This window comes from Neltuma alba, unplaced genomic scaffold, assembly GCF_004799145.2.
Source record: "Neltuma alba isolate B1F8T4 unplaced genomic scaffold, ASM479914v2 tig00012729_pilon, whole genome shotgun sequence".
NCBI lineage: Eukaryota > Viridiplantae > Streptophyta > Magnoliopsida > Fabales > Fabaceae > Neltuma > Neltuma alba.
This window is the reverse complement of record NW_021637150.1, coordinates 80156-105973: the sequence shown is the minus strand read 5'-3', so window position 1 is coordinate 105973 and position 25818 is coordinate 80156. Positions and strand designations below refer to the sequence as shown.

The 25818-nt window shown below is 34.1% G+C and overlaps 4 protein-coding genes and 1 pseudogene across 4 annotated transcripts; 4 read left to right on the top strand and 1 right to left on the bottom strand.

Moving 5' to 3' along the window:
- The first annotated feature begins 5418 nt into the window (after nucleotides 1-5418).
- On the top strand, nucleotides 5419-6363 carry LOC114730382 (secoisolariciresinol dehydrogenase-like; annotated as a pseudogene).
- Nucleotides 6364-11749: 5386 nt separating this feature from the next.
- Nucleotides 11750-12166, top strand: LOC114730380 (acidic endochitinase-like). The gene has a single exon (XM_028917440.1). It carries the CDS (start codon nucleotides 11750-11752, stop codon nucleotides 12164-12166), a length of 417 nt encoding a protein of 138 aa, XP_028773273.1.
- An 821-nt stretch (nucleotides 12167-12987) lies between these two features.
- Nucleotides 12988-17340, bottom strand: LOC114730379 (receptor-like protein EIX2). Its single transcript, XM_028917439.1, has 2 exons — nucleotides 17306-17340; nucleotides 12988-13699 (listed from the first exon to the last, which is right to left on the bottom strand). Exons 1-2 carry the CDS (start codon nucleotides 17338-17340, stop codon nucleotides 12988-12990), a joined length of 747 nt encoding a protein of 248 aa, XP_028773272.1.
- Nucleotides 17341-18537: 1197 nt separating this feature from the next.
- LOC114730378 (hevamine-A-like) lies at nucleotides 18538-19449 on the top strand. The gene has a single exon (XM_028917438.1). The coding sequence runs from the start codon at nucleotides 18538-18540 to the stop codon at nucleotides 19447-19449; it is 912 nt and encodes a 303-aa protein (XP_028773271.1).
- Nucleotides 19450-20328: 879 nt separating this feature from the next.
- LOC114730377 (acidic endochitinase-like) lies at nucleotides 20329-25427 on the top strand. The gene is made up of 2 exons (XM_028917437.1): nucleotides 20329-20432; nucleotides 24929-25427. Exons 1-2 carry the CDS (start codon nucleotides 20329-20331, stop codon nucleotides 25425-25427), a joined length of 603 nt encoding a protein of 200 aa, XP_028773270.1.
- The last annotated feature ends 391 nt before the right edge of the window (nucleotides 25428-25818 follow it).

The following is a 25818-nucleotide window of genomic DNA, read 5'->3' as shown; positions in this document are numbered from 1 at the left end:
TGTGACTCCAACCTCTCTGGCTACTATGTCATGTATGGAATCAGTTGTCGGAGGGTAGGCCTTTCTTCCTTATCAAGTGATGAAAGCCTTCAGGTTATCATCAATGAGAAATAAAAACTTTAATTGAGTACGTGATACTGTTCTTTTAAGGTTTTACTAGTTTTTGTTTCTTGTTCATTTTGATTATGTTTGCGGTCGTATCCGTCTGGTGCGTGCAGCTGACACAGCTAATTAACACAAATCAACTTGCATCCATAACTCATAACTCAGCGACGACATTACTTATTTAATTAATTAGGCCCCAGCCCCTTCTAATATTCTGGTACTAATATTAAAATACAAGCCAGGAATGTCTAGCTAGCTAGCTTCGCCTTTTACATGAGACACATAAAAACGTCCTTCTACGTCGCGATAGTTTCTTCTATAGGTCAATCATAGGTTCTTTTGTCCATAGCTAAGTTATGAGAAGTAAAATTTCAAGATAATACTCTTTTACTTTGCGGAAAATATATCGACGTTAATGTGACCACCGTCCAAGGCCATAGTTAACTTATGCTCCTTCGCTCACAACTTCTGCCTATTTTCCGATCATCGTTGGTTTTTTTTTTTTTGTGCGGCTATTTCCATAACTTAATTTTATTAATAATGCGACCATATTCATAGTTGTACTTCATAGTATTTATCTATTTTTTTCTTGATTAAAATATTTTAAATTTTAATATAGATTTGTATCTAAAAATGCTTGATGATCTATCATACCTTGAAAGAACATATTAAAAACTGTTTTAGTTGACATTTGTTAATATATATATTTTTTATCAATGGCCATAATTTTTTCCCCCTATATATGGACAAATATTTCACATGTTTGTACTTCAAATTATTTATTCATATTTTCTCTAAGGACATGCATGTATTAAATTTTAGTTTAAATTTACCTTTAAAAACTGCTCGATGACCATATATTTAGGAAAAGCTCAAAACCTTTTTCTTTTTTCACTGGTATTTGACGATTTTTCAAATCATCTCTCTCTCTCTCTCTCTCTCTCTCTCTCTCTCTCACACACACACACACACACACAATCTGTTCATCCAAACGCGCTATGTGAAAATTAATATTCCATTATTGCTTCACCTTTTCTTGTTGGTTTAGGATCTCATCAGCCAGGCTTTAAAAGTACCAACGCGTGGTTGTATGCAAAAATAGTTCCAGACACTTACAATACGTGTTCCTTCTACCTTCACATGGAGGCATGGCTATTCTAGAGGACAAGATGAATCTTTTGCAATGCTTTGAGGGACAATATAACGTAGTTGTTAATTATTACTTACAATATTTTTCAGCTTTATATTAAAATATCCATAAGCCAATCCGCAGTTGTCATGCATAATATTTTTGTATATATTCTCGTTGCTAGAGACAATAAGTAAGAATCAAGAATCAACTAAGAGATAATTACAACTAAGATATGTACAAGGCATTTGCCTGCGTCGTCACTCGTTATATTGTGGAAAAGAGGGAAAAAAGGAAATTTGACGTTAACAACCCTAGCCCTAGTCCATTGTTTTCATATGTGAGAGTTCTCATCGTTGTACTTTAATATTATTCTAAGATGCTTCCGACAAAGTGGCCTAATTTCTTGACAAGGGAAATTATCAACTAGAAACAACCAAGTCGCATTAGAGGGGAATCGAAATTTCACCCTCCCATGGTCACAAGATCAATGGCGACAAAGCTTCACGTGTAACGTAACTCAAGGCGCCACGTATATAATTAATTATTCTTCCGGTCTTAAATATAAGATTTTTTCATAGTGTAAATTATACTATAAAAGGAGTCTTATATTTAAGACCGGATAAATAATTTGATATCTTTACGTATCTCTCATACCCACTTCACACAGAACCCAACTCTTTCTAATAATGGATTGGTATTAATATTATCTCTATTTCTAATTATAAGACTTTATTTACAAATTATAAATGAAGTCTTATAAAGGTAATATACTAGATTGTGGTCAAATTGTGACAAGAGAAAATGGCCGAGCCTGTACGTCAACGTCTAGCTAAACTTTAATAGATAATAGAATAAAACTACAGTTGCTTGACTATGACTAGTGGAATAAACCAATGATGACATCAATTTTTATATTTATGATCTGAGTTGAGTGATTCCTATAATTTTTGGACAAAAAATTGTTATTTTATTGACAGGAAAAATTATTACTCATACAGTATTAACTGTCAATGTTGATTAACTTAATAACCGTAACATTTTGCGCCATTTGACGTATGTCTTGACTTGGCCTCTTTAAACTCGAGCTCATCAAAGGCCAGTCCATTTTTTTTTTTTGGTAAAAGGGCCAGTCCGTTGATGTATGTTTTAACCATTTTGACAATTATATTTGTCCATTTTTTAGCTAGTACATAAGTTGCCTTCTTTCACCCCCCCACTGTTTAGGCTATATATTGGTGGTTACATGTTTAATCACTCAGCCCTAGTCCATTATTTTCATATGTACTGTTGAAACTTCTCATCATATATACTTTGTTTTTCTAAGATGCTTCCGATAAGATGATCACATTTTTTGACAGAAGAGATTATTAACTAGAAAACAACAAAATCACATCAGGGAGAAACCGAAATTTCACGTAAGATCGACGACCTTGTTCCCTATAATGCTGCTAGCGTTTCAACCCGTGCCTGCCACATATATATAGATAATTAATTCGATAGTTTATCCTTGCATCCCCACCTAATCCCTCTACATGAACCCTTAATATTAGATTTCTCATGTCGTGACGACAGAAATATGAATACAGGCCTCCCTTGGACACGTCTACCTAGTTATCTTTAGTAGAGTAAAATTACAGTTGCTTGCTATGACTAATCAATAGCCAACAGGCCGAAAAATTAGTCGTTATGATTTGAGTAGAGTGATTTGAATACTTTTTGGGCCAAAAAGTTATGGAAAATCACAAATAAGACGCTAAAAATAGAAAATTGTGAATAGAAACCCCATTACAACATTAATATTGGTTTTCATAACAATTGATGAACGAATGATAACATTTTTATGAATGGCTCTTTGGTATGCAAATTTTCAATTTTCAGAGACTTTTTTTGCTATTTCACAAGTTATGTTATTTATATACACAATTTTATTACGCGCAATGATATTATGGTGGAGTAAAAAGAAAGGAGAAGCTATGAGGACAAAGGAAGGGTTTAGGGAAAAATATATTGTCAAGGCCGCCTTTTCAATTTTTCCATTTTCATTTCCATTTAATTAAATATAAAAATTAAATTCGAGAAAAATTGCGTTAAACTACCCTGGACATATGCAAAACTTAGAACGGTGACTCCAATTTCAACAGAAATAATAAAATGCTCAAGTGTATTTAAATAGAATTATGAGATATTGTGCTTTTTTTTTTAAAACCTGCTCTTTTCAAAAGTAAGGCTGCCGATGCTCTAGCGGCCGAGATTTTTCTGGAAATGTTGGTCAAAGTGGAATTTGATCCGCCCCCTGAATTCTTAACAAAAATTATAACTATTGAGCATCAAATTATTTTATTAAAATGGTGTAAAATAATATATAAACTATCAAATAAAAGGGCATATTTCAGGAGATTTAATACAACCATTCATTACTACTACGCTTGAAATAAGTTTCACCATTTCATATTAGCGGTTGGCAAGATTTTTTTACAATGGGACTCTTCGAAAAATCAAAGTAGACGAGCATACTTTAAGATATTTAAGAAATTTACTACACGAGAAGCACATTTCACCAATTTATAATTTTTTTATGAGTTTCACACTTGGAAAAATCAAAGTAAAAAAGGAAATGTTTCATTGAAATTACTACACTAGCGATGTCATTTACTACGTGAAACGGTCAAACCTGCTTCAAGTGTATTATATTCTTGCTCTAGTAGTGTAAATTCTCTGAAATAGGGCCTTTTTATTTTAATATTTCCAATTGCGAAATTCATTAAAAAAATGTTGCAAATTCGAGTCACCTTTACGGGATTTCTATATTTTGGGGCTATTTTAATGGGATTTTTCCAAATTAATATTACAAGCTCTAAAATTTCAAAATACTACAAAAATTATGCCGGGCAAAGTATATATTAAATGATTGGGCTTGCAGCAATTAACTAACAAGAGCTAAGTGTACACGGGGAATAGGTTAGCTAGTTATCTCTCATTACGTGATAAATTAAGATTCAATTCTTATTATTAAGAAAGGTACTCATATTTAGTGCTGAACCATACTTTAAACATGATAATGAAAATAATAATATAAAACTCCAATCCAAATAGATAAGAAATATGTATAATGAAAATTTCATTAAAAAAATATTTTTGTGTACCTAAAATATCCTTTGAGCTTGTCCTAACCTTTATATCACGTATTGTAGCTCTTCTCACTCTCTCCTTTTATTCTCTTGCTCTCTCTTCCTCTTCTATGCTCTCTTCCTCTAGCTTGAAAAAAATAACTGGGATAAGGGTATATAATACTCTCACATTTAATTCCTTCCACTGCTCCTTCCTATTTTCTTCAACCTATACTCCCCCTATACTTTTTTTTTTCATCTAAGTCCTCCCTTCTTTTCATTTTTCAGTTAATGCTTCTCCATTATTTTTCAACTTCCTTTACTATTCCTCCCATTTTTTCCACCTCCATCTGTCTTTTTCTCTTTCTTTTTTTCCCCTTCATTTTACTCCTTCCCAACATTCTTGTTTTCATTTAATACGCTCCACTTTTTCAACTTCATTTACTAAATTCGATGGAAAGTTGTTTTTTTTTTCTTTTTGTAAAAATAAAAATAAAATATTATGTAAGTGCTTTCGAAAAATAGTATGTTAGAGCACTTGTCATCAAGAAATACCTTGGCCAATTGCTTTCGAAAGAGAGACCTTGAAGTCTTTACTGAAGAAAAATTAACAAAGTACTACCTCTGTTCTAATTATAAGAGCTAGTTAGCTAATTTGAAAAGATTAAGAAAAGAAGTTAAGTTAATTATTTGTAATAAATACGTTTTGTCTTTCCTAAAATATCCTTGCTATAATTAAATGTATTGGCTATAATTACCATTATTAGGAGAACTATCTTAGAAAAATATATATAAATATGAGAGACAAAGTGAACTGGGATATTATATTTAGAACCAAAAAAAATCAAATAAGGTTTGATATTAAGGACTGGAGGTAGTATATAATTTAACCAAATCTACCGACAGGGGGAAGAAAAAGGCGCACCCCAAGCACGGTTTCACCGTCTTTGAAATCAACCATTCATATGTTGTCCATAAGTAGCCCACCTCGTCCTCTGTTATATAGGGCACAGCAAAAATCGAACTAACACATATTAGTTGAAGATCGGCATGAAGAAGGCTCAAAGCTCCACCATGGGAAGTGCCTCCATGTTAGCCTCGGTCGCCATGAGAAGGTATGCAAAGATTACAACCTCATCTATCAGTTAATGGGAGTATCAACTTCCCAATATGTTTCAAGTTTTAATATGTATACTTGTGAGTAGAATCATTCACTTTCAGGCTTGAAGGTAAGGTGGCTCTGATCAGAGGCGGTGCGAGCGGAATTGGCGAGTGTACTGCGAGGCTCTTTTCGCAGCACGGAGCTAAAGTGCTGATCGCTGATATCCAACATGACTTGGGTCACTCAGTTTCCAAAAGCATCACAGATTCGTCATCGTCTTTTTCCTCTTCTTCTGCTACCTATGTCCATTGCGACGTCACAAAGGAACAGGACATCGAAAACGCCGTGGACACTGCGGTTTCAAAGTACGGCAAGCTTGACATCATGCTCAACAAAGCTGGTATTGGCGGTGTCAACAAAACCAACATCCTCGAAAACCACAAATCCGAATTCGAGGAAGTCATTAACGTGAATCTGATCGGTGTCTTTCTGGGACCAAGCACGCTGCTAGGTTGATGGTCCCTGCACGAAGTGGCAGCATCATATCAACGGCCAGTGTGTGTGGCTGTATGGGTGGTGGGGCCTCACATGCGTACACGAGCTCGAAGCATGCAGTGGTGGGCCTGACAAGGAACACCGCCGTGGAGCTCGGACGGTTTGGGATTCGGGTGAACTGTGTGTCGCCATACTTGGTGGCGACACCGTCGGCTAAGGCTTTCTTCAGGCTTGATGATGAGGGAGTCGATGGGGTTTATTCTAACCTTAAAGGTTCAAAGCTTGAACCTCAAGATGTGGCTGAGGCGGCACTGTACTTGGCAAGTGACCAGTCTAAGTATGTGACCGGCCACAATCTCGTGATAGATGGAGGATTCACAATCACAAATCCTGGTTTCACTGTTTTTGGGGATAAAGAGTGAATGCACTGTTACGAAAATCTGATGAGTTCTGTTTTGGGAGATTCGTGTATATTTTTCCTCTCTGTCTTTGTCCGATTTGATCACTTTCAGTGTGCGTTTTTGCCTTTTTGGATTTGATGGATGTTGTATTTGTAATAAACTAATCTATTATATATCTCTACTTTGTTAAGTAGCTGTATTACGACCTGAATATGGGAGGACTCGTTCAAAGAGTTCAAAAACTAATTATTATATATATAACACAAGATTAAATTAAATCAAAAATATAAAAAAGTATATCTTAAGAAAATTGAAGAGCGATATATGAGAGGGGAAAGGCACTTGGTTCAGAAAGTCTTTCTTAATTTTATCGATGGTCTCTTATTTCACTCCTCCACATTATCATCATATCGAGGGGGGAAAAAAGTATAGTGACATAATTAAAAATAGTTGGATGTCTGAAAATATTTTCTTTCTCGCTTTGTATCTCCATCGTTAAACATGGTTAAGTTTTAGTACATCATTGGATAAAAGATGGGGAGTATTCAAGACATAAAGGATCGCATCAAATATTCATTGAACTATGCAATATATTTTATACTTGATAAAAACAAATCTTAGCAAATTGTTTCTTATATTTATAATAAGTATAATAAAAAAACCATTTTAATAAGTATTTTAGAGTACTATGTACATAAAAAATTATTTTAAACTACTGGGTGCCAGTTAAAAAATATTTCACTTTGTTAAATGATCCTTAGAAAAGTACATATTTATCACCCCATTTTACCGCAAAACGGTGTGGTTTCAAGGTAAAAGAAGGCAGGGAGCGTAACCAAAAAGGAGAGAAGCCAAGTTCATTAAAAACCCTCTCAAAGGCAAAGTATAATTGATCACTAATTTTCCAATTCGCAGCCTCTTAACAATCTATCATTTTCCTCGGGTACCCTAATTAGATGACGTGTGGTGATGGGTGCATTACCAAAATGAATTAAAATTTTCTTAAAAATATAAATTTGTTAACAGATTATAAAAAAAATTTGAAGAAATGGGGAAAAATGCACATAACTCAAGAAATTTTTCTCAAGTGAGAATTAAAGAAAAAATTTGAAGAAAAAAACAATTTATTAGAAAAATAGTGACAGTAACGAAACCGTTGTTTGGATAACTAGTTCCATAAGAAGAACGTGGAATACTTTAGAAAAGAAAATGCAATGAATAAAAACAAAGGTAGCGTCTAATTAATTGCACCATGATACAATTACTGAGAAAACATCGTCCGCAGTTATTTGACTGTTACTGAATCTCTAAGTTGATCATGTCAGTTACTCAACCCTTATTATAAGATCTTTTAAAGAAAGCAGTTAAAATTAGTTAAAAATAATTAATATGTACCCAATGCAATTTTTTCCAAATATACCCTTATATATAAATGGGTAAATGTGAGAGAATAATAGTGAGATAAATTAAAAAAAAAGAGAATGTATTAAATACATTAAATTATGGATAAAATAGGTAATAATATATTAAATGCTCAGACAAACTCAAAAAGGATCTTATAAAAAGGGACAGACTTATTTAAAAAATTAGATCTTATAATAAGGAACGGAATAGTACAAACTAAATTGTATACTAACTCTCATTCTTAATATAAGATTTAATTAACTAATTTGAATAGAATAAAAAAATACTAAATTATTTTAAACTATTTATATTTATCACTTTTCTTCAACTAATTTGTTTCACTCATAAATTGAGATATAATTTAATAATCTATATAAGTAGCTCAGAAAAGTCATATAATATATGCTATAATTAAATTATTTAATAACTTTATTAATCTTCTCAAATTAGTTGATTGTATCTTATATTAAAGATTGGAAGGAAGTATAAACTTCAATTGAGTGTGTATGTGATATTGTTCTTTTGGGGTTTTAACTTTTGTTTCTTGTTGATTTGGATGTTTTTTGCGATCCTGGTGTTAATTACACAAATCAAACCGGAGCCATAGCTCAACGACATTATTTATTAGTTTGTGCTCACAAATCACAATCATCATGTCTAGTTGAGTCCTGAAGAAGATGATAGGGTAAATCTACAGGTGGTTGATTGATTATTTTACTTGGGAAGTCGCAAAAAAAAAAAAATCATATTAGGACTGTGGATTACCCAAGAATATATACTATTTTGTTCCTTATTATAAGATTATTTTTAATTAAATTATGCAGTTTAAGAAAATAATTAAAATTAGTGAGAAGCAATTAATATGTAGTAAATATAACTTTTTTTCAAATATATCCTTATATATAAATAGATAAATGTGAGAAAGTAATAGTGAGATAAATAAAGAAAGAAAATGTATTAAATTTATTAAACTAAAAATAAAATAGATAAAAATATATTAAATGTTCCAACAAACTCAAAAAAATCTTATAAAAAAAATTAAACCTATTCAAAAAATTGAATCTTATAATAAATATACATGTAAACACACACACATATATATATATACACAGATACACACACATATCACCGTGTCATGTAACGGGGGAAGCAATTATGAATCGTGACGCTGCCAAATCAAAGAATCATACATATCTTACTTGACACGAGATTCGATGTGTACCCATCGATAACTCAGGATACGGCCTAATGCATCCCCGCTAGCCTCCAACTCTCCATCACGTGAATCAGCAGAAGGCCCAGTTAACTTAGACGTGGCTCCCACATCGCACAGTCTCAAAATCGGCTGCATCATATTTATTCATTCTTCACGCGTTCTTCTTCATAAATGAGTGATGTGCTTGTTGTTTCAAACAGTTATAAAACGGCAAACAAATAGTATCTCCAGTTTTTAATTTGAGTTTTTGTTTAATTTTTATTTTAATTCTAAATATAAATTCTCAATCTATTTTATCTCTTATATTTATATATATTTTTAAAATAATTCTTAATGATAGGTATAGCTAATGCACTTAATTAATAAGAATATTTTAAAAAAGACAATATCTATTTATTATAAATAACTAACTTAACTTATTTTTTTAATCTTTTTAAATAAATCAACTAGTTTTTATAATTCGGACCGAAACTAATATATAGCAATAATCTTTTGAAAGTGACAATTAAAATAAAAAACGGACAGAGGGAATACACTTTAATTATGTTAGATAAGGAATTAATAGAAATAAATTTAATCAGACATGAAAACCACGTTTAAAGTTTTAATATTATACTCCATGATAAGAAATCTGTCTATATTTGGTTACTCTCCTTTGATATATTGCTGCCGTTTCAAAGCTCCTTTTGAAACGAGAGACACGTACGGCTTCTTGATTGGTACTATGCTCAACATTTGATAGAATGAGTCCCATTTTTCACCATTTGTGACGTGTGTATTTTACTGTGAACAATGCTGCTATCCTTCTGCAATTAAGGTTAATTTTAGTTGTTGACAGATAAACTGTTGCTTAAATTAAGAGTAGCCATCTTTCTCTCTCTTACGTACGCCCGCGCGCACACATTTTATTAATTTAAACGTGTTATATATGTACGTAGACATCGTCAACCAATCGTGTCAATTTTGCATTCTTCTTAGAGATAAGAATCAATAGGGAATTGCAGCTTTGAAATAATATATTCGTTAACATGTCTGTGCTAAAAATTAATAGGCCGTCTCTCGTTGGTTGCCTCTCGACGGGAGCACAAATCTTTAGAAGAACCACATTTTAAAAAGGAAAAACTAATTTAGAGACCCTTATAATTTACTTCAGTTTTGAATCAGGTTCTAAATTTTTTTTTTTAATTGGGTACTTTAACTTTCTACTTTTAGAGCTGTTAGTCCCAGTGGTTTAAATCTGTTAAATAAGTATTGACGCGGTTGAGAATTTCTGTTAAAAGGCACGGCCTACTCAATAATAAAAAGCCATGTCTAAAAGCTTCTTCCACCTTGCCAAGCTCTCCTCTCTCTTTTTGCTCAGTCCTCCTCTTATCCCTCATTCTCTCAACCTATAAATCGCTCACAATTTCTTCTCATCTTACCATAACACCTCCCTACGGTCACGTCTCTTTCTCTGTCCAACTTGAGACCATTTGAATCCTCTTTCAATAAATGAGAATTATTTTGCAATTTTGATGGATGCAACCTCATGAAATGTATTGGAGGTCCTTTAACCAAACCAAATACTATTGTCATAGTAAAGCACAAAATAGGACCCAGAATCTTGGCCATGCCATGTAGATGCTTCACAGATCAATGCTTAAGCACAAAAGTAAAGATGCATTGGTTCTAAGAAATTTTCTGATGCCTCTGAAAATTAAGGTGATGATGTTCAAATGGCCAAAAAGTTGTTTGCAAAACAGAAAAACAATTATATTTTTATTCAAGCCCCTGCTTTAGTAATAGAAAAACAGAAAGATCAAGGAAGTAACCAACAACTTCTCCAAAGCTAAACTAGACTAAATGCCCAACAAGGTTTGAGTCATTGCCAAGTCAACCATGGTAACCTTGTCCACTTGCTTGGTTATCGTGTCAAACTGGATTGCCAATCCCTTCTCATCTGTGAATTCATCTCTAGGTACAGTTTCACAATTGTGTCGTTCAAGAATGATAGGGGAGATGTTGATGAATAAGCAAAAAGAGAGAGGAGAGCTTGGTCCTGAGGTTGCAATAATAGAAGGAGACGATGCTAACCAAAAGAGAAGATGATGTTTTTAGAAGTGGCAATCAAGTGGACAGTGCTTTTTAATGAAAATTCTTAACAATGTTAATACTTATTTAACGAATTTAAACTATAGGAACTAACAACTCTAATAGTGAAAAATTAAAGGATCTAACAAAAAAAAATTCAAGGACATGATTCCAAACTAAGGTAAATTATAAGGAACTCCATATTAATTTTCCCTTTTAAAAATTAGGAGTTTGGAAACCCAACACTTTACAAGGTTCCCTTTTCAAGAAAACCTATCCAACGTTAGAGGGGTGATCAAAATCTCATAAACTAGAAGATAAAAGAAACACATCCCATCCAGATCACATGTCATACAAAGATCCACCATTTGTTGGTCCCCTATCTGGCTTCTTAGAGTAAAAATCTTGCACCTCTCTAGATTTTATTCTTTATAGTGAAAAGCAGAATCCATCTACCGCACGGGTTCATTGGTTTTTTGAATCACGAGGCTAAGTTCTTGGCAGCTACAAACTTTAACATCATTCATTTCCTTTCCTAATCATACATGTGGAAGGGACAAGTCTTTGACGTTGGCAAAAAACAAAAAACAAAAATGAAAAATAAGTATTTGACGTTAATGACCCTGACCCTAGCTAGCCCATTATAAATTGGCTGATTCTCTTGCTCTTGCAGTAAACAAGAAAGCATTGCCTTTTTCTTCTCTCAACCTTACCTCCATGGCTTCCAAACCACAAGCTTTGGTCCTCCTCCTTTGGCCCTTGTTGCTCCTCTCTCACTTGAGCTCATCCCTAAGCTGCCCAATTGTCACCTACTGGGGCAAGAATGTGAATGAAGGAGAGTTGGATGCAGCATGCCAAACCAAAAAGTACGAGATCATCAACATAGCATTCATGAACACATTCGGCAATGGCCAAACTCCAAACATAAACCTAGCAGGACACTGTCATTGGTCCTGGGGTGTCCCTTGCACTAAATATGCCTCCCAAATAGCCACTTGCCAAAGCCTGGGCGTCAAAATCTTCCTTTCTCTCGGAGGAGCTTCTGGTGATTACGCCTCCCAAATTATTTCTATTCAAATACAGATATCTCAATCCAAGCATCAATCCAATGCTTTTAGGTATTTTTCCTTCTAGTTAGTTATCGGAGAGATACAACTCTTGCAAAAAGGGAAAACCTGAAAGATTAGGTAACATGCGTGCCTGTCAATCGATTTCATCCTAAATCCAAACTTTATAATGAATGTCTATCGCACCATGATATATTAGAAATGAACCTCGCAAGGTGCCCACTGAAGTTATTGTAGCTGAGTGTTAAGCTTTTCAAAGTGCATATATCCCCTAGTGATGTTGGGACTTCATTGTGGAGATGATTATTGGAGATATCAAGAACCTCATGAGACTTCATTATGTTTCCAAAACCATCGAGAATGAAACCGCTAAGCGAATTGTAATTGAGGTCCAGTTTATGAAGATTGAAGGTGAAATTGGAAGTCCAATAAAATATGGTTGATGATGTCAAATGATTGTCAAAGAGATCAAGATGGACAAGAGAGGAAAGGTTGGGATTGAAAGATGTAAAGATGAGATTATTTGATGAAAGGCTACAGTTTATCAAATAAAGCTCTTGAAGATTGGAGCTGAAGTAATTCAACGTCGTTACTGACGTCAGGTTATTAAAAGAGAGATCTAGATCAATGAGGGAAGGAAAATGAAAATAAGAAGATAGGAAGTGGAGATTATTAGTTGAAAGACTGCAATTTTGTAAATAAAGCTGTTGAAGCTTGAAGCTGACGTTGGAGGGCCATTGAAATAAAGATGATTTCAAGTTATTATGAGAGAGATCAAGGGTGACAAGAGGAGAAGAATAGTTTGAAGGAGAAGCACACAAAGGAAGGCTATGGGCATAAGAAATGCCACATCCGCTTAGTCCCAATTTTGTTAGTGTCGGCACAAGTTTACCAACTATGAACTACAGCCACATCAACATCACTCACATAACTCAAGTCAAGATTTGTTAACAAAGAGAGCTTTGATATCCACTCTGCATCACTATTTTTTCTATTGGCTACTGTGAGATTCATATTGTAACCAAGCTGCAGTGTGTGCAACATGGAGAGATTCCCAAGTTGATAAGGAATCACTCCAACAAGATTATTTTCTCCAAGATCAAGGTACTGTAACTTGGAGAGATTTTTGATTTGCCAAGGGATAGCTCCCTCCAAGTCACTGAAACTCATATCAATATATTGTAAATTTGAGAGCTTGCCCAATTCCTTGGGAATACTTCCAACAAAATTAGAATAAGTGAGGCTGAGATACCTTAAGTTGGTGAGGGACTCTATGGACTGAGGGATGTCACATGGATAGAAACAATTGTGACAGAGATCCAAATGTTTCAGATCATGCAAATCACTCAACAAAGTAATGTTAATGGTGCCAGCCATATAAAGTGGACCTGAAGCATGGAGATCAAGGATTTGAATGTGACCTGTTTGGTTGCTGCAATGAATTCCTTTCCAGTTATAACAACCTTCATCATCTCCGTCCCTCCATGTCGACAGCATACCAGAGTCAGCATAGATGCCTTCTCTGAACAACAGAAGAGCTTTCCTCTCTTTCTCGATGCACTTCTTCAATGCTTCACCATCAGTGGCCAAACTGAGTTTTCTATGCAGCAACAACAGCAATGCCAATAATGCATAACAAAATTTGAACAAACACCTCATCACAGCAACGAAATAGCTTTGATACAAGTTCAAAAGCGAAACAACTAGAGAGGATTAAAATACACAGTTCTTGGATAACTGTGGGTTCTTTTGTTTATTTTTCTCACTGCATGAGATGTTGTGAGGCACAGAAAATAGATCGTCGAATTTATAGAGTTCATTGTGGGGCTATACTTGACGGATCACTTGTACATTTTTCTGATGAAGACAATTCATCAGAAGAATAAATATGGAGAGAACACGTTATTTCAACTCACTTCAATTTTCAGCACCCCCGGCCAGCGAGCGGGCTTCAGCATCCATAGATTGGGTTTTTTTATACTACATCAGCTACTAAATATAAAATTTATTTTTATAGTATTGGATATTTCATTCTATAACATAACTAATATAGTTATGTCTTTTTATCAAATTTTACTGTCATTTTAATTCTCATTCTTATAAAAAAAATATGTCACCAACTCCTTAAGAGCGTATAATATCTGTGCCCTACATTAAGTTGAGAGAATATCATCAAAATTCAAAAGAAAGGGAATTGAGTTTTGTCGGAGACTTCTCATTAATATTTTTTTTAACATTTTTCAATGAAAATGTGGGGAAAAAAGTATATTTCTATGTAGATACAAAATATAAATTAAAAAGTAAATATGAATTCAGCACTCTTATTTTATTTTTCATATGCATCAAGTATCGTGATCCTGACGTCCTCTTTTTTTTTTTTTTGGTACATCAAATACTTTATCTTGTATTCTAATCTTTAGGATGCTAGATATAATAAAAAAAAATAATATAACGTATTAGATCTACCGTTAAATGAATAAAATAGATTAGATTTACAATAATATCAACGTTTAAATATATTTTTTAGTGTGATTCTCTTTTTCACATACAGACGTAAAAAGAAGCCCGTTTTCATTTACTGGGAAACGAACACTTTTGCCTCAATCACCAACGTACTATTAATTACTTGGCGGACAGGAAAAAGAAAACCGACAATGCTGTGTACTCTTATTGTCATAACATGTGGTCCCTATTTTATCGACTGAAATATCATGTGGTCACCCTATCATAACATAAAAAGCTTAGACAAGTTTTTGATGAATTATTATGTTATCATGGTTAGGATTTAGGAGGATTAAAGGGAAAGAGATATTAACTACAAATAAATATAGTGACCTTAATTTCATTAATCATCTACAAATAATGACTTCTCGCTCTTCTTTACAAGCTAAGCTGTTCCCAATCTGTAGTAACAAATAATGAAAAGAACCTAGTACATAGAAAACATTATATATACAAATTAAACTATCTTTAACAAAAAACTGACTATGGAGGTGTTTAGATAAAATCAAAATCATAATTTTAAAAATACTTTTAGAATATATAAAGTAAATATGTGAAGCAAATATGTGACGAAAATTATCTCAATTTACAAAAAAAAAATAGTTTTAAAAAATAGTTTTTATCGTATCCAAACATCCCACTAAAAGGGCACCCAAATGTAATGATAGGATCCCCCCCCCCCCTCCCACATAAAAACATATGCATTGTCTATTCGCCACGTCAAAGTAATAAGATGATCTTATCTCGTGCGCCTGGCGAAAGTACAACCACATGGGGACGAACTACATTAAAGTAAATTAATTAAAGGCATGCAATTATTAAAAACTTCCAAAACAAAACCTTAAACGTGAATTCAGATTAATGTCCCGTGCCCATGTCCATAATCTACCTATTTGTTGCTTCATGGTCCTCGAATCATCAGAAAAATTAGCCCCCCCCCCCCCAAAAAAAACAATACTTCCCACCCATTGTCACCGCAAACCTCCATCATTATTCATTACATTTGTAGTGAATGATCTGGATGGATTTAATATTTTATTCCCCTCAGGCCACATCTCTCTTTCTCATTTGTACTCTCGAATAAGTGAATAGAAGTCGGTCTAAGATACTATCTCCAATCTTAAATAGAAGTTCTTATTTATAAACTATAAATAAAGTCTTATTTATTAGGATAGAAGATAGTATTGTTGAAATTTAATCCAAAAAGCTAGTTAGATTTGAATTATTCGCCATATAGGTTCTATGTATATAGTCGATGGTTGAGTTAACTTGTTGGGAAGCGTAGTGGAGACCAATCTTTCATCGGAAGCAGTGACTAATAAGAATCACCGCGTTTATAATTAACGCACGTGTTATGAAAAAATGCAGGGGATTGAATTAATGGGGGTATGAATTAATAGGTGTTAAGGGCCTTAAAAGAACAATAATGCACCGCCAAATTGATGTAATCGTATATTGATATACTGTATCAAAAAACAAATCATATATTGATATATATATATATATATATATTACACAAATCATATATACACACACATATCATATTATTTTTGTCCAAATATTTCAAAGTATAAATATCTAAACTTTAAATATTTAATTTGACCAGAAGATAAGGGTGATGCTGTTCTTACACCTTGGTGTTCCCCTCACGTTGCGTCGCAGGACCACTGCTAACAATTTGAAATTTTTATGTTTATAAGCATGAGAATATATAGACATATTTTTTAAAAGATAAAAGTAGAAATACAAAAATAAAATAAGAATTTTATGCATGAGTTGTATTGTTCTTAATTAGAGATAAGTAAGAATCAATTAACTACTGGCAAAAGTCCAGATGTTTGTGCCAAGATCGAGTCCAAATGTTTGTGCTATCATATTAATTGATGATGGATGAAGTAAGAATCAATTATAGGAAATTAGAACTTTGAAACAAGTGACTCTGTATGATCTAAGCCTTTGTAGTCGCTTTGAGTTAAATAAAAAATAAAACCGAATATAAATGCAATATAGTGTATAATCCGGATCGTTTCCCTCGCGGAAACTTTTTATTTAAAAATCTAAGTTAAACTAAGTACCAAAAACATTGAGAGGGTTTTAAAATTAATTTTCTTTAATAAAACTACTTTGTAAACAATGCAAATTAGATAAATCCTAATTACTTCTTTTTGGGCTTTTTAATAAAATGATAAGTGAAAATATTAATTTGGATTTTAAGGAATTTAATAATGAGATGCTCTTTGAAAAATGAACCAATGACTATCTTAGCTTGGTTAATGATGTGAGAGTAAATTAATTGATAAGGATCATTTTAAAGAAGTTATTCCTTTTAAATTAATTCTCAACGAGAATACTAATTATTTGTTAAATTCACTTCAAGCATAATCTCTACACAACTAGCATAAAAATCATACTAACAATGAATCAACAAAGGTATAAATATATAATTGAATATATATTTATAAACCCAAGTACTCAAACTTAAAATTACCAATCCAAATCTCAACAATTCCAATCCAAACCAAAAATTACAACTAGCAATTCTAAGTTTTAAACTACACATAACAAATTTCAAACCAGAAATCATCAATACATAGTTTAAACTAAATATTAGAACTAGACTCCCCTTTGTAGCTCCCAAGCTCAAGCCATTAAATCCAATCCCAAAGAGCACCAGAAAAAGTATCAGTCACTCGTGATCTTGAACCCAACCACAACGAGCTCCAAGGATTCCGCAGCCATTGTAGATGGTTATGTTGGTGGTCGAAGCTTGAGGAAGAATGAGTCGTCGTTGTGGTTCTGCAGAATGAAGCCACGGCCCCCCTGGTTCCGATTCGGCTGAGAAGAATATGATGCTGGTAGATGATGAAGAAGGACACGGGTGAGGCGGATGAACGGCTATGGTCGCGTTATGGTGAAGGTTGTGGAGAGGTCAAATGTAGATGATGAAGGTTATGGAGAAGGGCAAAGGCGGTCATTTGAGAGAAGTGGTCTGGAGGTCCGAAACCGGAGGTATGGGTGGCGGCCTCCTCCTTTCACCATAGAATGTCCTTTTTCAAATCCATTTGCCCTGATGCTTTGGTCAAAACGGTGAGTTCGATAGCAAGGGTCCTTCACTACAATTTTAAAATTTTGTGGTCCTTCTCCTGCAATTCTTTTAGCTCTTTCTTTTTTTTTTTTAATCCAAATTTTTCAGAATAACCTACAAAATAATTTAACAAATTGTAATATCAAAGATCCCAAAATTTATTAATTAAAAGCAAGCATAAAAATATGACAAAAATAACCTTTTTGCTCTATTTACTAAAATTATTCATTAATTCAAAATATTAATAATAATTGCAAAATAAATTATTTTAGTTGATAAAAACCTCCAAAAAGATACAAAATAACAAGGCAAAATAGAGGTTTACCACTGTATGATGCGCGGCTCTCTTAACAAATACCAGAACACTTGATTCTTGGGAAACAAGTGATTCTATATGAATTTTGACATTCAAAACACATGCTGCCAAGCTGTCCTATTTGATATTAATTGATTGATTCTTGGAAAAATGGAATGACAAATTTGGCAGGAAGAAGGACTAAAACTTGAAAATCATCATTACAGACTCCAAAATTTGCGACTGACCTTCAGGAAATTTTTAAGAATCTATATTAATAGTTCTTGAAACTGGATTGCAGGTCTGCATGCACCTTCAAGGACCTTCAATATTTGATATATACTTCCACCCAATTTTCTCACCCATTTGTTGCTTATAGACCGCTACAACTTAAATTAATATATATATTTATATATTTCCTTGCCTCAAATTGAATTAAAAATAATAGAATTTGACGCTACTGCCCCTGACCCTAGCCCATTATAAATTGGCTCTTTCTCTTGCTCTTGCAATAAACAAGAAAGCATTGCCTTTTTCTTCTCTCAACCTTACCTCCATGGCTTCGAAAACACAAGCTTTGGTCCTCCTCCTTTGGCCCTTGTTGCTCCTCTCTCACTTGAGCTCATCCCAAAGCTGCCCAATTGTCACCTACTGGGGCCAGAATGTGAATGAAGGAGAGTTGGATGCAGCATGCCAAACCAAAAAGTACGAGATCATCAACATAGCATTCATGAACACATTCGGCAATGGCCAAACTCCAGACATAAACCTAGCAGGACACTGTCATTGGTCCTCGGATGTCCCTTGCACTAAATATGCCTCCCAAATAGCCACTTGCCAAAGCTTGGGCGTCAAAATCTTCCTTTCTCTCGGAGGAGCTTCCGGTTCGCTTGCTTCAGCTGAAGATGCCAAAAAATTTGCCTGCCACCTGTGGACCTACTACCTCAGTGGCCAAAGCCCAGGTCTCCTAGGACATGTGGCCTTAGATGGCATTGATTTTGACATCGGAGGAGGTACAAACTTGTACTGGGATGTCCTTCTTAAAGAGCTTTACGCATACACCCAGCAAAAGAAGTTTTACTTATCAGCAGCACCACAATGTCCAATACCAGATTACTACTTAGACACCGCCATCAGAACTGGCCTGTTTGACTACATCTGGGTCCAGTTCTACAACAACCCTCCCTGCGAATACACAGATGGAGATACTCAGAAACTTATAAGTTCATGGAACCAGTGGACCACCACGTTCAACGCCACCAAGTTCTATGTCGGCCTCCCGGCGTCTCCTGCTGCAAATGGTAGTGCCGGTGGTTATGTCCCGATCGATGTGCTCAACAAGGAGATTCTTCCGCAGGTAGAAACCTCTCCCAAGTTTGGTGGGGTGATGTTATGGAGTAGGTACTACGATAGTCTATCGGGATACAGCGATCAGATCGTGTGTAATGCCACTGGAGCTAGCTTTTGAAGCTGTGCGTGCGCCATTGGTTGGCATGTGAAATCTGCCTCCGAGGTTCTGTATCGCGTTTTATAGTAGTACTAGTGTGTAACTGCAACCTCTCTAGCTACTATCGTGCATGGACTAAGTTGTGTGGAAGGCTAGTGCCTTCGATCCTTAAGTGACAACTTGATTCACTCAAATTGTCATCTATAAATAAAAGTTTAATCGATCTTGTGGTTCCTGTGATTTTTTTTTTGGCCCAAAATGCTGTTAAGATTTGACTTGAGTGTTTTATAACAAGGTATTGAAAACTACACCGGACTCTGAATAAGTCGAGATAGTGGGTAAAAGGTTAATGGGTAAGTTAGAGTTAAAAGAGGGTCAAAACAATGAGGAATAAAAAAAATTAAAAATTAATGTAAATTCTAATCATGTCACCAAAAGACTAAATATTAATTTAATATCTTAAATCTCTAACAAAATAATCATATACTTACATTGTCTTTCCATTTTTCCTACAATTCTCTTGATAAGTTGACATCACATTATCATATTATTAAAATCACTAAATATTCATTCGAGGAGAATATCAAGATAGAGTTATGACAACAAAATACTCCAATCTACAATCCTTTAGTCATTAAATAATACTCCTCTGGTCCTATTTATGCGGCAGAGAGAGAAGATTTTTTTGGTCCTATTTATAAGTCACTTCATTAAATTTGCGGTGTGAATGTACTATTTTATCTTTCATTCATTATGGTGTAAGTAGTTATCTTTTTTGAAAAGTGTATATATTAAATATGGGTAAAGTTAGAAATTATTATATTTTAATGGAGAGTTAATGTATTTTAAGGTTTTCTTTGGTTTGTGTGAAATATGTTGAAAGTACCTTATGGTGAAAACATGCCAGGCCAGGCCTGTGTGATGAGGCCTGTTGGCTTGAGCCTGGCTGCAGCCTGTGAAAGGCCTTTTTTTCGGCTTGAGCCTGGCTTGTGGCCTGTTAAGAGGTTTGTTTTTTTAACAAATTTTAAATACACATAAATCAATTCAAGATTACAATAATTCAACCCAATTTATCTAAAATACAAATAGAAAATATGAAATTATTAAATTAACACAACTTGTAAAACATCCCCTTAGGCCCAAAAAAATCAAATATGAAAAATTATTAGAAAACATAATTTTATTCTGGTATAAAAATATCACTTCATCCCATCTCTAGTATAAAAATTAGTTGATGACTAGATCTAGTTTAAAATATTAGACATCCTTAATCCCCTTTATATTTTAAATTTGTCATTTGTTCAAACTAATTTACTAACAAAATAATAGTTGATCCTGTTGTTACACATGGTTGTTTTAAAAAAAAATATGTTACATTTATTATAATTTATTTAAATTAATTAAGTAACTGTTATAATAAGAATTAGATTGAGCACACATATATAGAGACTGTATATACGCAATTTTATCTAAATAATTAATACACATTACACACACATCATTGACTATTAATTCATTTTGCAAAGACTAATTTATTAACTTATTTTCTGGCAGCATTTGAAGACTTTTCCTTGTATTCGGCCTAACAAATTAAAAAACAGATGTCCGTTACCAAAATGATTTTGGAGCTATGTAATTCCATTAGCAGCCAATTGATACGTGTTTAACATGAGATGGCGTCATCCTACTGGATCTAATTGACACGTCAGCGACACAAATGTGAAGAAAAAGTTCAATAAATAAAAAAGAAGCGAATATGCATATTTCATTTGCGAACTTGTGCATTGCAGGATCAATTATATAATACAGTCTAAAGCATAATAGGTAAATTATATATATATATATATAAAACATAATAGGTCAATTATATATATTTTATATAAAATTAATATGAAAAGCATGGATCAAATAAATGAATGATACTTTTTTTTTATGCACTTATGTTTTCTTTCTCTGTTTAAATATGTGTTATTATACATACATCAATTATTTTTATTAGAGAGAATGGAAATGAAATGAAGCATGCAATGAGCTCTGGATAACACATTTATGTGGGTGGAGTTTTCTCAATTAACCAATCAGAATAACAGATTCCCTCCTGTCCATTTATAATTTTAACCTCAAAAAAAAAAAGGATAACAGGTCCAGGCCACCTGACAGGCCTAACAGGCTTATTATCAGGCTTGAGCCTGGCCTGATAAAGCAAACAGGCCTTTTTACAAGCCTAAGCCTATTCTGACATCTAAATAGGCCAGGTCAGGCCATTTATAGGCCATGCCACAGGCCGCCTGACCTATTTTCACCCCTACTTATAAATAGAACCAGAGGAGTAATATTTTTAGCATTAAAATAACTTTAAAAAAAACACACACGCAACTTGGTTAACCCACCAAACCGGTCTGGTTAACTGGGTTTCTCCTGAGTTGCAACGGGTAAGGGTGAAAACAGGTCAGGTTAGGCCAAACCTTACTCTTAACAGTCCAGGCCTATTTTGTAGCCTATTGGCCTGATCCTAGCCTGTAGCCTGTTACAGGCTTATTTTTCAGCCTGAGCCTGGCTTGTGTAAAGGCCTGGCTGGCCTGAAGCCTGTTAAAAAGCCTATATTTTTTAAAAATTTAAATTATAGTTATATTTTTTTAAAAAAAAAAGCTTACATAATAATTAATTTTTTAGTATTGTCTTTTATTTAAATTTTAGTATCATAAGTACTATTTTAAATCTTAATTACAATTTACAAGGAACAAGACTAATTGAAAACTAATTGTAATTGTATGTTAAAATTTGGAACAAGACTGCGTTTAAGTACATACTAAAAATTAAAATTAAGACAAATAAATAAAGAGAAAAAAACTATTAATTTTACAATGAATAAAGAAGGTATCATAACTTAATTAACATAATACATAATTAATTTATACTTGGAACAAAATTTTTCTTTCCTATTTTATTTATATTTTTAAGATTTAAAGATCATATTATTTATTGATATTATTATTTTAAATTATATTTTTATCTTCACTTGTCAACTAAACTTTAAAATCTAAAGAAGAATTAAGTTATTAACTATATATTAAAATTAAAAAATAAATTAAAAGAGCACATTAACAATAATATCATTAACTAATTTTTTGTATATTATAATTGTAAATTTTTAACAGATCCAGGCCGGTCTATTAGGCTTAACAGGCCTTTTAAAGAGCCTAGACCTGGCCTGTTTAGTTAAACAGACATTTAAACGGGAATGAGCCTACTTCTGGAAAACAGGCCAGGCCATAGGCCCCTGACAGGCCGCATGGCCTGTTTTCATCCCTAGTAACCGGTCATATCAGTCAACCCACCTGCCAGTTTTTATGACTGACTAGACCGGTCAGGTGACCGTTGGCCAATTTCCAGTCTAACCTGGCTTGTGCGGTCGGGAATAGCACTTCATCACACACTTTCACCATCATTTTCTTCCTCAAACCCATCTTCTTTCTTTTCTCTTTTCTCACACCCAAAGTATCTTGTATATGCTTGAGTGTTTTTGGTCGTGAAGGCCCATCTATTACAGTATTAAGTGGTTTTCCCCCTTTCAGCGTGACTGCTTGCAAACCGATGAATATTGCAGGAGGCGAGATGAAAGCCAAAAGTCTCAGGCCTTGCTTTGTTGTTGAGGTTAATAAGAGAGAAAAAAAAAATGAGTAAAAAGATGCATCAAAAAGAGAGTTTTAAAAAAAAAAAAGGAGCTTTTTAAAAAAATTATTAAAATATTATAAATCTGAAAATTCACACATAAGCTGCTATGTAGGTTTAAATTTGTCCAAATGGAATGTTTTTATCGGTTAGTGTACAGGTGAGCTGGTACCCAGTACCTAAGAATTCCTCAACTTATTCGCCATATGCATTATCTATTTCCCGCATACGCGCCCAGCAAGGGCAAAACTTGTGGCCTCTGGGAATTGATGAACGAAGCAATATCCAAAGGATATCACTTTTGTAAACCAGCTGGCAATAAGACAAAGGCAATTATTAGAAACTATCAAAATAGTGCGTTAGAGGTACAACCGATTATCACGTTCTCATCGGTCGTTGTTGCTTTATGGTCCTAGAATAGTATCAACAAAAAAGTTTTTCCCTGCAGTACTTCCCCCCAACACACCATTTTCACTGTAGATCTAGATCGTTGGATTTGTAGTGAATGGATAAGATTAATATATACTATCTCCTATCCTTAATATAAAAATTGATTAATTCGAGTATATTAAGTAGATTTGTTAAGTTGGTTATTTATAATAATTATGTACTGTCTTTCATAAAATACCCTTACTAACCAAATGTATATATTTGCTTTAATATTTGATGAAACTTTTTAATATGTGCAACTACTATAAAAACTACTTTAAAAAATAAATAAATATGAAAATAAAGTAGACTGAGATATTATATTTATGATCAAATTAAAAGTTAAATCAGCTCTTATATTAAAAACCAGAAATAGCATTTTATAAAAAAAAAAATAGTAGTTACGTTTGAATTGCTAACTGCAAATTTGATGGTTGATTCACGATGAATGTGAAGTGAATGGAAATCGTAGTTGAGACAATCAGTGACTAATTAAGCTTCGTCCTTCATAACGAATAGCTATAAATAGATCTTCCATTCCTCAAGATTTTCTTGCATAGGATTAGGATCAATCTAGCTACTAGAAAGCATACCAGGAAACGTTGTCTTGGATGGATTGATTTTGACATTGAAGGCAGTGAAAACTCGTACCATATGTGATGTTCTCGTGAAAGAGCTTTACGCATACACCCAAAATAAGACTCACCTATTAGCGGCACCACATTGTGACCACATTCTGAAATATTTATAACTCTGAATAACTATGGGTGAGATTATAAGCACACTAATTAGCTAGGGGGCAATAAATCGCTACATTATAATTTAGAAGATTCCTTCAATAGTGCACATTATGATGCCTTTTCAAGCCTCATAAAACTACATCCACATAATTACCTCAGACATGCATGAGTTTTCTATTTGCCACATCAAATATTACGCACACAAGGTACAGGCATATGGAAACCATGCAATATCCGACCAATTAATTCTTCTTTGAAAAGCATTGCTACCCACAAATGCAGTATAACAAGAAGCAATAATTATGGGGAAAAAAACCAATTCACACTAATGAGAGGAACCGAACTAAACATAGCAAGCATATGGTCCTCTAGCCAGTTGCTGTTATGTTCCCTGTGTCAGATGTTAATCTTCTATCTCACGCGATACTCTCTTATGATATGGGGAATAGGATCAATCTAGCTACCACGTATCCAAAGGTTCTTTATTCACGGCTAAAACTGAAGACTAAAACATGGAAAAGAATTTATTTGATGTTAAATGACCCTAGCCCTAGCCCTTTATAAATAGGTTGTTTCTGTTGCCTGTTCTAAAAAAAAAAAAAAGGAACATTATCTTTGCTCCAATCACTCCGCATTCATGGTTTCCAATATATACATAGGTTCCATCCTCCTTCTTTGTCCTTACTGCTGTCTCACTTCAGCTCTGCCAAGGAACTAGGAATTGTCGCGTGCTGGGGCCAGAATGTGCGTGAACGAGAGTTGGATGAAGCATGTGCCACCGGGAATTACGAGATAGTAAACATAGCATTCCTCTGCATCTTCGGCAATGGACAAACTCCAGACATAAACCTGTCTGGACATTGTTCTGAATGCTGGGGTGCCCCTTGCACTAAATATGCCTCCCAAATAGCTTACTGCCAAAGCAAAGACGTCAAAATCTTCCTTTCTTTCAGAGAAGACTCCCGGAGATATTCACTTTCTTCAGGTCAAGACGCCAAACGAGTTGCAGACTACCTCTGGACCAACTTTCTCGGTGGCCATCAGAATAATTCAGAAGGCCTGCTAGGAAACACGGTTTTAGATGACATCGCCTTGGGCATCAAACAAGGTGGAACCTATTATCATGATGATCTTGCCAAGGAGCTTGACTCCTACTGAAAGGTAAAAGATTTTCACCAATCAGCCTCACCAAAATGTGCAATCCCAGATCCATGCTTGGACTCAGCCATTGAAACTGCACTCTTCGACCATGTTTGAGTTCTGTTCTACAATAACCCTTCGTGCCAATATTCTCCTTGGAATACTCAGAACCTTATGCACTCGTGGAACCAGTGGACTGACTTCCCCATCTCCAAGTTATATCTTGGCCTCCCGGCATCTCCGGCGAAAACTGGCAGGGCTGGTGGCTATATCCCAGCAGACGAGCTAAACCATAAGATTCTTCCACGCATAAAAAGCTCTCCCAATTACAGTGGTGTTATGTTATGGAGCTATGATATATATATATATATATATATAGATTCTGGGTATAGCGGTAAGATCAAATCTG